Genomic DNA, 14,179 nt, shown 5'->3' with positions numbered 1-14,179 from the left:
TAACCATACAGCAAACACGCTTGATCTTTTTCTCACAAACAACCCTTCTAGATACATGGTCAAAGTGAGTGGTCCATTAGGCACCTCAGATCACAACTTGGTGATTGTCTCTTCTCCAATGGAGCCTTTATCTCATGGCTATTTCCAACCTCGTATTGTTTGGCATTACAAGAATGCAAAATGGGATGACCTGCGAGATTTCTTTTCCTTGGTCAGATTACTGTTTCAAAACTTCTGATGTCAACGTTTGCTCAGATCGTGTCAGTGAAATTACTCTTGTAGGAATGGAATCCTTTATTCTACACTCCACTTTAAAATCTCATCCTTTATCTAAACCTTGCTTTTCCAATAAATGTGCTAAGGCTGTTCAAGAGAAGAACGTTGCATATCGTAATTGGCTTGTTTCCAATTCTTCAGTTTCATTTTCTGCCTACACCAAAGCTCGCAACAATCATAAAGCAATTATTAATTAGTCCAAACTAGATTTTGAACAGACTAAGAGTAAAAAATTTACTTCTTGCACTAATGGTAACCGAGCATTCTGGTCTCTTGCCAAAGCTATTGGCTGCAACTTTTGCCCATCTCTGCTCCAGCCTCTGTCAGAACCAGATGATTCTGTTGTCACTTCAGCCAAGGATAAAGCTGACCTGCTAGCATCCCATTTTTCTTCCAACTCATGTATTAATGATCTTCGTAAAACATCTCCCACCATTCCCAACATGCTCCATTTAATGCCTCCTCTGGTCTTCCGTCAAAAGGATTTTGATGAATCTTGATGCAAAGAAAGCTCCTGGTCCTGATAGTATTTCTCCACTTGTTATCAAAACCTGTGCTCCTAAACTTACTCCTGTTCTTTGCTGACTTTTTTCACTTTCTTATTCCAAAGGTGTGTTTTCTTCTGCTTGGAAATTTACTCATATCCAGCCAGTTCTTAAAAAGGGTGACAAATCCCGCCCATCCAATTATCGTCCTATTGGAATTACTTCTACTCTTTCTAAAGTAATGGAGAAATCAATTAACCGCCAACTCTTAAACTAACTAGAAACCTTCTGTCTGATCAACGATCGCCAGTATGGATTCTGTCGGTGTCGATCCACTGGTGATATTCTTGCTTATGTTACCCATTTATGTTCAAATTCAATGGAAAAGTTTGGTGAAACACAAGCAGTTGCTCTTGACATCTCAAAGGCTTTCGATCATGTTTGGCATAAAGTTCTTCTAAAGAAGCTTTGATCTTATGGTTTGCCAACTGTTTTTTGTAATTGATTATCTAGTTTTCTCTGTGATCGCTCACTGAGGGTGATGGTAGATGGCTCTCTGTCTTCTAACTTCTCCACTAATGCTGATGTCCCTCAAGGTTCAATTCTTTCCCCCACTCCTTTCCTCTTGTATATTAATGGCCTTCTTCCATTGACTGGAAATCATATCCATAGTTTTGCTGATGATAGCACATTGTATTCCACTTTCCATTTTGAGAAACCTTTCCCTGCTCAATCAGCTTCAACTTCTCGAATATCCGCTACCAATTCCTTAAATGCCGATCTCCAGTGGGTTGTTACCTGATTAGTTGATTTGTAATCCTTCTAACACTCAGTCTTATCTTATATCTCGCAAAAAGGATTCTTCTGCTCCTATTCTTATCTCTGGTGACGCTCCGATTTATAGGCGAAATGATATCTGTTTTTCGGGTTACCTTGACTTTTAATCTCTCTTGGCACAAGCACATTACAAATATTGCTTCCTCTGCATCTAAAAAACTTGGTTTTCTCTTTGGTTCTCAGTGTTACTTTTCTTCCAAACAGCTGTTCGCACTGTACAAATCGCAAATCTGCCCTACCATGGAATATTGTTCCCACAACTGGGGTGATGCCCCCAAAACCGCCTACGTAGCCAGGTGGGCAGGAGCAGCAGTTTCGTAGCACACGCTTCTTGATTAGACTGGGGTTTTAGCCCATGACCACCAAATACGGAGGATGCAGAAAGGTCAGGGAATAACCACCGCATATCCCCGGAGCAATATGGCCTTAGTTGCTAATGCTCCTAAAAACGAAATAACAAACAAACAAGCCCCAAAACCTCTCCAAGGCTTCTAGATTCCATTCAGAAGAGAGCAATTTGGTTAATTAATGACCCCTCTCTAACAGTCTTTCCGCTCGCTGTCTCATAGACATACTGTTTCTACTGCCTCCTTTTCTACAGATACTTCCATGGGCACTGTTCTGAATTAGCTTCTATAATTCCTGCTCTCTCTTTCAAAACAGTCCAAACACGTGCTGCCACCAGCCAAGATCCATTTACTGTCTAACTTCCAACTCACAGAACCAACTTTTCATCTTCCTCGTTTATTCATTCAAGTGCTGTTTTCCTGAACAACCTTCCTTCATACATATTTCCTGAAAATTACAGTCTACAGAAGTTCAAGTGTAATGTCAACAAATATCTTCTTTCATCTTCTCAACCTCCAACCTAAGCACGGTACTAAGTACTATAGGTTCTAATACCTCTTGTGTTTGTGGTTTTCGTAAAAAAAAAAAAAAAAAAGTCTTGTCAACGTTAAAAATTTTCTGTGTTGAATAGCCGCTTCATCAATAATTTTTTCCAACACATCACAAAATTTCTCTGCAGCTGCAGAATCGACATTGGTGACCTCCCCGCATACTTTAATGTTTTGGAAACCAGGGTGATGTTTGAACCTATAAAACCACCCGTTGCTTGCCATGAACTTGATTTGGCGTTCGCCGTACTTATCCTTAATATCTTCATAAATACTTCTTGCTTTTGCTTGAATGGCCATTGGACTCAGGGACACTTGCTTCTGAATTTGATTTTCCATCCATATTATTAATAGCTGTTCCATCTTCGATATAGCACCTGAACACTGTTTTGTGATCACTGTTGATCTTAAGTGCATTGATCCTTTAACGTGTTCTTTTATACGGGCACTGTCCTTTAAAATAGTATTCACTGTTGAAGCAGTGAGACCTAATTCCCTTGCAATAGATGACAAACTTTGTCCTGCTTCGTACTTTTTAATCATTTTCATCTTCATTTCTAAATCAATTTTGTTTCGTTTCCTAGCACTGCCAGCACTTGCACTTTCCATGGTCCCTTTCTCTTCATCGTTGTAATACATAAATAGGAATGAAGAGAAGTTTCTGAAAATTTGTTTTTTATATGATTGAAGATTTCATTGAAGGGTAGCACATTTCACCATAATACAGTAATGTGAAAACCCACAAAGTCCCAGTTATCGGTATTATTGCAAATGCAATAAGATCGAGTTTACTACCCATTTATAATAGATTGCACTAACAGAAAAGCCCAATAAACCGGAAAGTGCAAATTTTTTATTGTTTATTGGTCGTGATCTACAGAAACGTGCTTTAGAAAAATATCACAAAGGTGTTCAAAATTGATTCTTATAACAGGAACATATGATAATGATGAAAGAATAGTGCAATTTCCATTATAAATATGACCTTTTAGAGAGATAAATAGCTTAGTAATATAGCAAAATTTTCAATTTTCAAGGACTTGGAACAAATTACCAAAAAAAAAAAAAATCCAATATGTTATTGGGTTCACATTACAAGATTTTCACAATACCTCCATTTATTCCTACAGATGCAAAATACGTTTCCATATTTTTTTCAGTTTGCATCGGCCAGCAAAAACTTACGCAAAGTCGAATTTGCATAAGTCGAGTATTACGTAAGTCTGGGAGTGCAATATGGCCTTAGTTGCTAACGTGCTATATAAATGACAACTGTCCAGACAAACAGAGGTTTTATTCAGCCAAAATAAAATCTACCAGAGGGAAAGGAAGATATATGATGAAGCTATCGGGACATTGTGCAGCGAAATCTTTAAAGGAATAGAAAAATAAAAGCTATTCAATGTATGTAATGCATTACATTTCAGGCTCATTTGATTTTTTTTCTCTAAATTAATTGAATTTTTGTTCTTTTTTGTGATTAATAGAAGTGAAAAGAAAATATAGTTATTATCTCCTTATCAATTAATTTTATCAATTATTAATAAAATTACTGAAATTTTTGTCAAATTTGTATGAATCCAGCTTGTTGTAAATGACTGGACGTATAACTGTAGTGTGCTACATATATTTGTGAATGATTTTCATTCACATTCATTTTCATTCCTGAGGACAGTTCTTTTCATTCAGTTGAAAAGTACTGTCTTCAGGAGAACCCTGCTGATGCATCTAATAGTTGTTTGGATAGATATGAAATTGAAAAGGAAGTGATGTTAAAAAATAAATAAAGTATAGCATAAAGTTTCTGAAAGATTTGTGATTATATATATTTTTTCTCATTGTTATAGGTTCGTTATACATTCAAGTTATTCATCAACGTTCTTGTTGTTTCCAAAGAGGTGATAGCAATCTTTTAAGATGGTAATGTGCTACAAGCCACAAATGTATACATATAATTTTCACAGAAAGATCATTCAGAATACTTCTCCTTTCTACCTTGATGTGCTAACTGCCCATATTTCATTGATATGCACAAAATAATACCACACTACAAAATAGTAGTCTGGTATTACTGAAAGTAAAATACAATTAAGCCTCCAAAATCTGATAACCTTGAGACTTGCGAGATCTACGAATTTGCTGGATTTCAGGTGGTCATATGATAGTCAGATAATGAGAGAAAGAAATTCAAAATATACTGTTTTTAATTTTTTGCATGTAATTCTGTATAGTGCAGAATTAGTGACACACAGAAAAATATTATACACTGTAATTTATCATTTCTTTCTTTGTGTCTGCAAGGAATTTAAGCAACTCCATTCACATGACATACTCATACTGTTGATGAATCATTGTCAAAAATTTGCTGCTTCACTGAAGTCCAAGTGTCAGATTTTTTTAACAATGCAATGCAGCCTTTTCCATGTAGATGACTGGTGTTTATATTTTAATCCACCTAAAATCCTCTGGACCACTTGCTTTTTTTTTTTTTTTTTTTTTTGTAGCATATTTAAGGGCAAAACAACCAATTGCAGTCAATTCAAAAGTAACCAAATCTACTGCCTTAAAATTTATATAAACACAAGAGAGGCTGATATAAAAGAAGTAAAAAGCCAGCTACTACCAGTTAAAAGGAGAGAGAGATTGGCTAGCCTGATAACTAAATATTAGCCAATAGTACTGAATTCAACTATTTTCTCAAATATATCTAGAAATGGATTTCCAGATCTGGGGAGCTTTAGAACTGTATATTAAATATTTTAGAATGGTAACTCTCTGATCAGGGCCGTACTTATGAACAGGCATGTGATGCACTAGCCTCAGGCCTCACCATAGAGGGAGGAGCCTCTGTAATCTCAATTTTCAAAGCAATTTCTTTTTTTAATGCCCTGATCTAAACTAGGGCCCACTTGTACCTAACATGTAAACAGAGAGAGGTGAAATTTACTGGAAGTGTGGGTCACTCATTTCTGCAAAAGAATTAATTTCCAGAATAGGGGAAAATCACTCTCTCCTAATTCTCTCTCTCTTGTAATTCTCTAATAGGGTGTACCTACCATGTAAACAGAGACAGGGGAAATTTACTGAAAGTGTGGGTCACTCATTTCTGTGAAACAACTAATTTCCAGAATAGGGAAAAATCACTCTCTCTCCTAATTCTCTCTCTCTTGTAATTCTCTAATAGGGTGTAACAGTAGAACACAGGTTGACCACAGCATATTATCCACATTGGGACTATGCCTCAATCTTTTCCACTGGCTATGGGCACTAGAAAGCAGTTGACCAGTGCAAATTCTCGATATAGTATGTCGGAGTCAGTTGTAAATGTGTTACGGACACCACTAAATTGTGGAATGTCCCTTTAGTTCTTAATTATTATTATTATTGTTGTTGTTATTAGCCATATAGTGCAAGGAAGTATAAGGCCTATGCTGCACCAGCCAAAAAAGAGAGAGAGAGAGAGAGAAGTAGAACGGAATCACCGAGAAAGAGAAGAATGATGATATCCAGCGTAGGACCCTGGTTGTGCCAAGCCCACACTCACCAGATGTGAGCCCCTGGGGTTAATTCACCGATGTCTCTTTAATTCTTAATTCGTGCATTTTACAGCAGCAGCTCTATTGCCTAAAGGTCACAGGTGCAAACAGTGCATAACCAGGTCTCTCGAAATCTGTTCATTTATGGATATTTTTTTGTTCTACGGAACTATTTTAATTGGACCACCCATCGATTTCAGAATCTATATAAGCTAACATCTGAAAACTGTGAAAATTAGTTTAATTTAGCAGTTAATAATGCAGCGAAAATATGAATCTAGATCGTCTGAAAGAGGCAACGAGAAAAATAAGATCAAATTCGAAAACAAAAAAATGCTCTAGTGCCTTTTTTTCACGTAGCAAAAAATATACATGAAGAAAATAAAGGTGCAAGAAGAGGAGAAGAGCAAGTAAAAACCAAAGAAGAGACTGAGATGTAGTGTAAAGAAAATTTACAAATGGGTAATGAACAGTTAACTAGTGACAATGAAAGTTGTAGTGTAATTAGTGACAATGAAATTTGTAGTGTAATTACTGACAATGAAAGTGGTAGTGTAATTAGTGACCATATGATGACCCGCTAAAGCCATACACTTACACTTCTTGGGGCCCTTACGGGCCCCAAGATGTGAAAGTGTGGCTGGTCATCATACCGTCACAGCTATTGTGACACACAGTTTAGTTCAGTACTATTCTTTATATTTTGCAGTATTGCAACGTTTGTGTTTAAACAGATGGGTAAAAATAATTGGTTTTTTTTTTTCTGCTTATATTTATATATGCAAGTTTTTTGTTTTTTTTGGACTATGATAAATTTAAAGGGGGCCCCCACAAGAGCTTAGCTCCAAGGGCCCCAAGAAGTGTAAGTGTGGTCCTGTCTCTCACAAGCATGATTCCATCATAATCAAGAACTTATAAAAATTCATTTTATTTATAAATTTTTATTCGAATTTTATGGAATTTAGTGCGATAAGTACAGTAGAACTTGGATAAGAAATGCCCGCATAAGATTTCTCCTATACTAGGTTTGGTTTCTTAAGTCCCAATTTCGCCTCTGTACATTGTAATGTTTCCAGATATTCACTGGAACTTGTGGGTTGGTCACACACACTAGCTAGACTTTTGTGGATTTATTGGAGAATTGTTTTCTACGGCAACCAGAGGGAGTAATACTCTTGATCTGATTATCAGCAGTGATTATTCATGCATTAAGAATTTGCAGGTAAAAGAACCATTAGGTGACAGTGATCACAGTGTACTGATGTGGGATTTACTTAAAGATGTAACTACCATCAAGGGTAAAAGGAAGGGCTTTTGCTTTCATAAAGGTGACACAGTGGAATCAACTGATGTGTTACCAACGGTAAATTCTAAATGGGAAGCCTTCAGGGTCTTAATCTTGGAGCCTACTAGGCTTTTCATACCAACTAAGAAATACTATTCAAGGTTCAGGCCTAAATGGATGTCAATGAATTTATGAGGCTCGTGGCAGAGAAAAAAAATGCATGTGATGCATATAAATTATCAGGCAACACAGAAACCTATAGCAGATAAAAGCTAGTATGGGCTTAGTGCACCCAGAGTCCTGAGCTGGATATCATCATTTTTCTATTTCTTGGTCTCTCTCTCTCTCTCTCTCTCTCTCTCTCTCTCTCTCTCTCTCTCTCTCTCTGGGTTACCCAGAATTTTTTTGGTTGGTGCAGCATAAGCCTCAGGCTTCCTTGCACCATATGGCTAATAATAATAAAAAAAGAGTCACAAAGGAGGTTAGGTAGGCAAAAGCAGATTACGAGAAATCTTTGGCAAAGGATGCAAAGAAAAACAGCAGAGAGTTCTTTACTTATGTAAACTCTAGAAGGATAGGGATGAATCAGATTGGTCCACTTAACATAGATCGCTCGACTATTGATGATCCTGCTCAAGTAGCTGATAAACTGAATGAGTATTTTGCACCTACATTCACACGTGAGGAGTTAGTCAAGGAGGGGAATACCAGATGTTTATCAAAAAACCTGGAATCTATCGAGTTATATTGAAGGAGGCAGTGAGCGAAGTTAGCAAACTCTTAGCCATAATTGTGAGAGCATCCTGAGATTCAGATGAGGTCCCCATGGATTGTAGATGTGCAAATGTATTTCCAGTTCACAAAAGGAGTCACAAATAATTATGGACCTGTTTAACTTCTGTTCTGGAGAAAATAATGGAGTCACTGGTTAAAGAGGTGATACAGGATCACCTAGACAAGACTGCAGTAATAGTTCAGACACAGCATGGGTTTGTTGAAGGGAGGTCTTGTCTGACCAGTCTGATTGTATACTATGATGTAGTCACAAAGGAACTGAATGCAAAAAATAATTTTGATATCATATACTTGGATTTCAAGAAAGCTTTTGATACTATTACACATGGAAGACTGCTGTACAAATTGGAGCGGCATGGCAATAAGGGCTGCAATGGATAAAGAGATGGTGGAGAGTGGTAATAAATGGACACTGCTCTACGTGAACTAATGTTATTAGTAGAGTCCCTCAGGGTTCGATGCTAGGCCCATTGCTGTTTTGTGTATTTATGAATGATATCGATGAAGGTACACTGGTGTTAAGAAAATGCATCTCCTAGGAATTTCACATTTCTAACCCTTTTTATTTGCGATGGTATGTTGCATTAATGACTAGCATCACAAATAGAAATATAAACAAAAGATATTTATTAATAGTTAAGGCAAAGCTAAGTAATATTTGACAGGTGCTCTCAGAATATTCCAAAATGAGCATATGCAACCTTTATACAACAGTCAGTTTTGGTAAACATGACAATTATGGCTGAAATGTTATCAGAAGCCCTCAGTTTGCTTCAGTTTATCGTTTTAAATGTAAAATAACATGAAAAGTTCACCAGGTGCAAACTAATATTTAGTTGAACCGCCCCTGGCTCTAATGACAGCAGCACACCGTCAAGGCATTGACAAGATCAATTTCTGAAGATAATCAACTGATAGTTGTTCGTGGTTCCAAACACGCATTATGGTTTCCTGCAGTTCACGAAGGGTCTTTTGTTTCTTTCTGGTAACTGCAGATTCCACGTGATGCTGCCAACGGTTCTCCATAGAATTCAGGTCCGGGCTCTTTTCTGGCCTGCTAAGAGTTGTAATGGACTGTTCTTCCAACCATTTTTCACCCGTAACAAATGTAAACACATTACTGTCAAACCTCTACCGCAGAAGTGAAGCTAAAGTAACTACAGAAGTGCCTACTTACACTTTTCGCCTGATGACAAGGAGCAGAGTCGTCCTGAAAGATGCAGTTACTTGGCAGGTTGAAATGGTCTCTAATGGTTGGCAGCAATTTGCCTTCCAATATAGCCAGGTATGCATTGACATTTATGGAACTTTTATAAACTGCAATCACCTACTCCGCAATATGAAATGCACCTCCATGACATTTAGCTGGTAGTGAATTTCACTGTAAACACCATACAGTCTGGTGGATGGTATTCAACACGTCTACGGCAAATCGTTTCTCTCCCATCAGAGCCATGCAGGTTGAATTTCTTCTCATCTGAGAAAATAACTGACTTCCACTACTCGGGGGTCCATTTGACATGATTCTTACACCAAATTAATCGGGTCTTTTTCATTTTTTTTTTGTGTGAGGAGGGGCTTCTTCTTAGGATGACGGGCTACAAGTCCATTTTTGAAGAGACATCTTCTGACTGTTACTGCACTTGTTTCCACTCCTGTATGTCCTTCCCATTCTCTTTTCAGCTCAGACAAAGAAGTTTTTTGTAGTTTTTAATGCATAGACGCTTCAAAACATGCTCCTGTTTTGGCATAGAGACTCATTTGCATCTGGTTCCTTTTTTCCTATCAGCAGAACCAGTATTCTTGAGTTTGGAAAGAAATCTACTCACTGTCGGCTGATTACAAGATATCAGGATATCTTGAAGATATCTTGAAGATTACAAGATATCAGGATTACAAGATAAATATGAAGGGAATAACATCCTTCCTCATGTAAAGCAACAATAGCACTCCTTCTTTGTGGCGTCAACTGCACGTAACTCGCCATCATGGCACAAGCAAGGAATGTCTGCAACTCTTGCAGGGTGTGCTTATATAGCTGAAAGCAACAGCTGATGCAATATTATGTCATCACCTATGCATATGATCTTATCTGATGCAATCTGTAAGAAATATTGCCATATACTTATTTTATTCAGACAATTACAATTTTAATGGGTGATGCACTTTCTTTGAACCAGTGTATATCAGGCTTAATGTCCAAGTTTGCAGATGATACAAAGGTTGGCAGGGTTGTTAATGACACTAAAGACAGTATGCTACTGCAGCAGGATCTAGAAAAGTTAGGTAGATGGGCTGAGAAGTGGCAACTGAAATTTAACATTGACAAATGTACAGTACTGCATATGGGTAGTAGTAACCAAGAGAAATGTACCAACTGTGTGGTACTGCACTGAGAGAGTAGTGGACAATGAAAAATACCTGGGGCAAATTGTGCAGTCAGATATGAAGTTTTCTGAGCAGTGCAGATAGTCAGCCAAAAAAAGTCATGGCGTTTTGTCAATGATATATAGGAATTTTGTTAGCAGAGACAAGGATGTGATTATCCGCTTGTATAAGGCAATGGTCAAGCCACATTTTAGGAAGGATGTAGAGTTCCTGGAATGAGTACAAAGAAGGGCAACAAGATTAGTGAGAGGAACAAAGGGGTGGATTTACAATGAAAGGCTTGAATTCTGCAAGTTGCAGCATCTGGAGACTACACACCTGCGAGGTGATCTGATTGAAGCGTATAAGGCCTTGAATGGTTTGAGCAGACTCAATGCTGATGGGATTCTTCCACTTACTCAGATTAAGAACCTGAGGGGGGCATAGATTCAAATTGAGCAAAGACATAGATTCAAATTGTAGAATAGATGTGCGGAAGTTTTCCTTTAGCCAGCAGGTAGTTTATTGCTGGAACAGACTTCCATCTGTTGTTGTGGAAGTTGATAGCTTAAATAAATTTAAGGCTGAACTAAACAAACATTTGGAGTCACCAGAAAGATGAAATGGGAAGGCTTTTTTTTGGCTGATGCTATCCAAGCTTGCTTTCTTGCATCATATGCCTATATGCTAATGTATTATTTTCCCCCGTAAGACATTTCCTGGATAAAAAGTTTGTGATAAAGAATACACAGTGTATTATTATAATGATGTTTTCCTGCTTAATACCTTTTTTAAATATAGAAATTAAAAAATATAAAACAATATAAACGTTTTGATATTCAAACAAGTTAGTGCATAGCATCATTTTAGTTTGTATTAAATCACCTACTGAAATAGGTGAAATGGCATCATTTTTGTTATATCTCATATTGTGAATGCCTTCTCAACGAGTTCCCTGATATTGTACTAACTCAAATAAGCAACTCTTCACCAATGGAGAAGACTAATGTTACTTATTCACCGAGAATAAGTAACATCCGCCAAGAATCCACTGGCAAGTATTGCCTATTCGAGAATCCAGTGTTGGACCATTGCTTATTCAAGGTAGTTCAAATTACTCCAGGGGCTTAGATAACATCTAAGTTAACATAGTCTTGGCACACCCAGGGTCCTGGGGTGGATATCCTTATTCTTCTCTTTCTTGGTGATCCCCTTTTACTAGTTATTACCTTTTGCTAGTAGCATTCACAATATGAGATATAACAAAAACGATGTCATTTCACCTACTTCGGTTGGTGATTTACTGCGCACTAACTTGTTTGATTAATGAATTTTCTGTAGTCTGGTAACTGCAGATTCCACATGAGGCTAAAAGCCTCAGACTAAAAACATTATCATATAATGGAAGTGATCTTTTGCAATTGTTTTTATCGATATCCAGAATTGGATAGTGTCGACCACATAAAACACAGCGATCCATTTGCTGTTAAGTTCTGATGGTTGTGAACAGTTACAACCACAATTACTTAGTGGATTGTTGCTCTGTCTTATTGTAATTGCGACCTTTTAAGGTATATTGAAACTCCAAAGGAGCTCATCCTTCCAACTTGGTAATGAGTTTAATGAACAGAATGTTAAGCAATTAGAAATCCCCAGTTTAAAAATGATCTTTAACTTATGTATGTGTATCTTTTTATTTGTGTAGTCAATATTTCATACCCTTAGGCCATTTTCCCGCTTAACAAGTTCTAAACCTCCAGTCCTTTGGAACACTTCTTATCTGGGTTCTACTGTATTACCAGTGCTTGAATTTGACAATATTAACAGGAATACTAATATTTGGCACTGTAAACAAGAATAACACATATATTTTTGTTCAAGTGTTTAACCAGTATATGTAAATAGTGTAAACCAATTCTTTTGGTTCTTACACTTTAAACACCATGATTTATTATAAATGTGCTTGAACTAGAAATGAACATCTTAGGAAATTTAAAATTCAGTAAAACCTAGTTGATTTTGAGAAAAAAAGAGCTTAATTTAAAAGTGAAATCATCAGCCATAAGTGTGTCAGTATGTTCCAACTCAGTTTGAGGCACTGAATGCCACGATATACTATTATTTTCATTATATAATTTTATTATTTATATTATTTTCATTATAAATATACCATTTTGACCCCCAAAAAAGTTGACAGTACCTGGACCACACAAATATTTGAGGGCCACTTATTTTATATATGCTTTAGAAACAGCTTCAGGAGCTATTTCTAAAGCATATCTGAATACATTGAGTATTTCATATATGAGTAAATATTTTTCAATATTTGATATTGTATCCAGAATATCTGTAAATTATTTTATTTATAGGTCCTTTGGCTGAAATTAACATCAAACGTCTCGTATCTACTACAGCTGTTATTTGTTTCCTTTTGTGTAAAGAGCTATGTAACATAAAAGAGCCCACTGCATGGACTGAAGAACCTACCACAGAATTACTAGAATTATTGGTAAAAAAAGCAGTTAAGCAATTAATCAAAAATTTGGACAGAATGATTCTTATTGTGAAAGCAGCCGCTTACATTGCATGCATTGATAGACAACATCCACTGGCATACAGTATGCTAGAGTTAGGACCTAGCTGGGAAAGTTTTGTTTTGCCATATATTGATTTCTCTTCAAAGCCCTGATCATTTCTTATAGCAGTTCTGTAATTAAAACTCTGCATTAAAATACTAATTTGTTCCATATCTGAAATTGTTTTGCCTGACATTTTCTATACAACTGTCTTCCTTTGTACTGACATGCTATAAGCAGATAAACTTTATCTGCAAATACCTGAATATATTGAGTTTTTCATATATGAGTAAATATTTTTCAATATCTGATATTGTACTCAGAATATCTGTAAATTATAAATAACCTATAAATAAAAGGTTATTTGGCTGAAATTAACATTAGAACTTATTGAGAAAAAAAGAACTAGATCTTGATACAGATTTGTATACTGGTTTTTAGTTTAGTTTTCTCAACAAACTTGACTGACTGTTGAGAAAGGAAGCCAACATGTGGAAGGTATCGTTGGTGGTACAGAGAAAGACTGTCACCAGAAGCATTGAATAAAAAATGCACTAATAGACTCCCCCCCCCCCCACTTTTTTCTTGCCACAATTCCTGTTTGTCTTCTCCAGATAGGTACTCAAAAAAATCTCAGAGTTTAGCACATCAAAAAATGCACAAAAATACAGACAATTGAGACACACGAAAAGTCCATGAAGAGCGACCACCTGGCAGTCACTCTTCAATCGAAACTTCACATGCAATAGTGTAATCGTAATATAGTTAAAAAGAAAAGTACAATTTTTAGATTTATTCTCTTCACCCCCACATTTATTGAATTGTACAGCTTTAATAATTAAATGTTCGTCAGAGTTATATACATTAATTAACCAGATCTGTTAGCTAATGAGATTCATTTTGGATATATAGTACTGTCGTTAGGCTCTTCAACACTGATTTTATCCCCGAAAAGGAATGATAATCTTGAGCAGGACCGGCCTTAGGCCGACTGGACCCAATCGAGCCCCATGCTTGGCAGAAAAATTAAAATTAAATGAAAAAAGAATAGATGAAAAAAAAAAAAAAAAAGAGTTAAATGGAAAAAAAAAAAAAAAGTTAAATGGAAAAAAATAGAAGGAAATTT

The 14,179-nt window shown here is 36.5% G+C and overlaps 1 protein-coding gene across 1 annotated transcript in view; it reads left to right on the top strand.

Moving 5' to 3' along the window:
- The window catches only part of LOC150091361 (protein mono-ADP-ribosyltransferase PARP4-like), a 577,845-nt gene extending 564,650 nt beyond the window's left edge, over positions 1-13,195 (top strand). Inside the window, exon 27 of the mRNA XM_090390099.1 lies at positions 12,847-13,195. Coding sequence (XP_090246225.1) covers positions 12,847-13,166 — 320 coding nt within the window. The 3' untranslated portion in view covers positions 13,167-13,195. The remainder of the gene's footprint in view (positions 1-12,846) is intronic.
- Positions 13,196-14,179: the final 984 nt, after the last annotated feature.

The sequence above is a fragment of the Mastigoproctus giganteus genome, chromosome 1 (genome assembly GCF_048544385.1).
Source record: "Mastigoproctus giganteus isolate SK-2022 chromosome 1, ASM4854438v1, whole genome shotgun sequence".
In the NCBI taxonomy this organism is placed as follows: domain Eukaryota; kingdom Metazoa; phylum Arthropoda; class Arachnida; order Uropygi; family Thelyphonidae; genus Mastigoproctus; species Mastigoproctus giganteus.
This window is presented reverse-complemented; position numbering and strand designations above follow the sequence as displayed.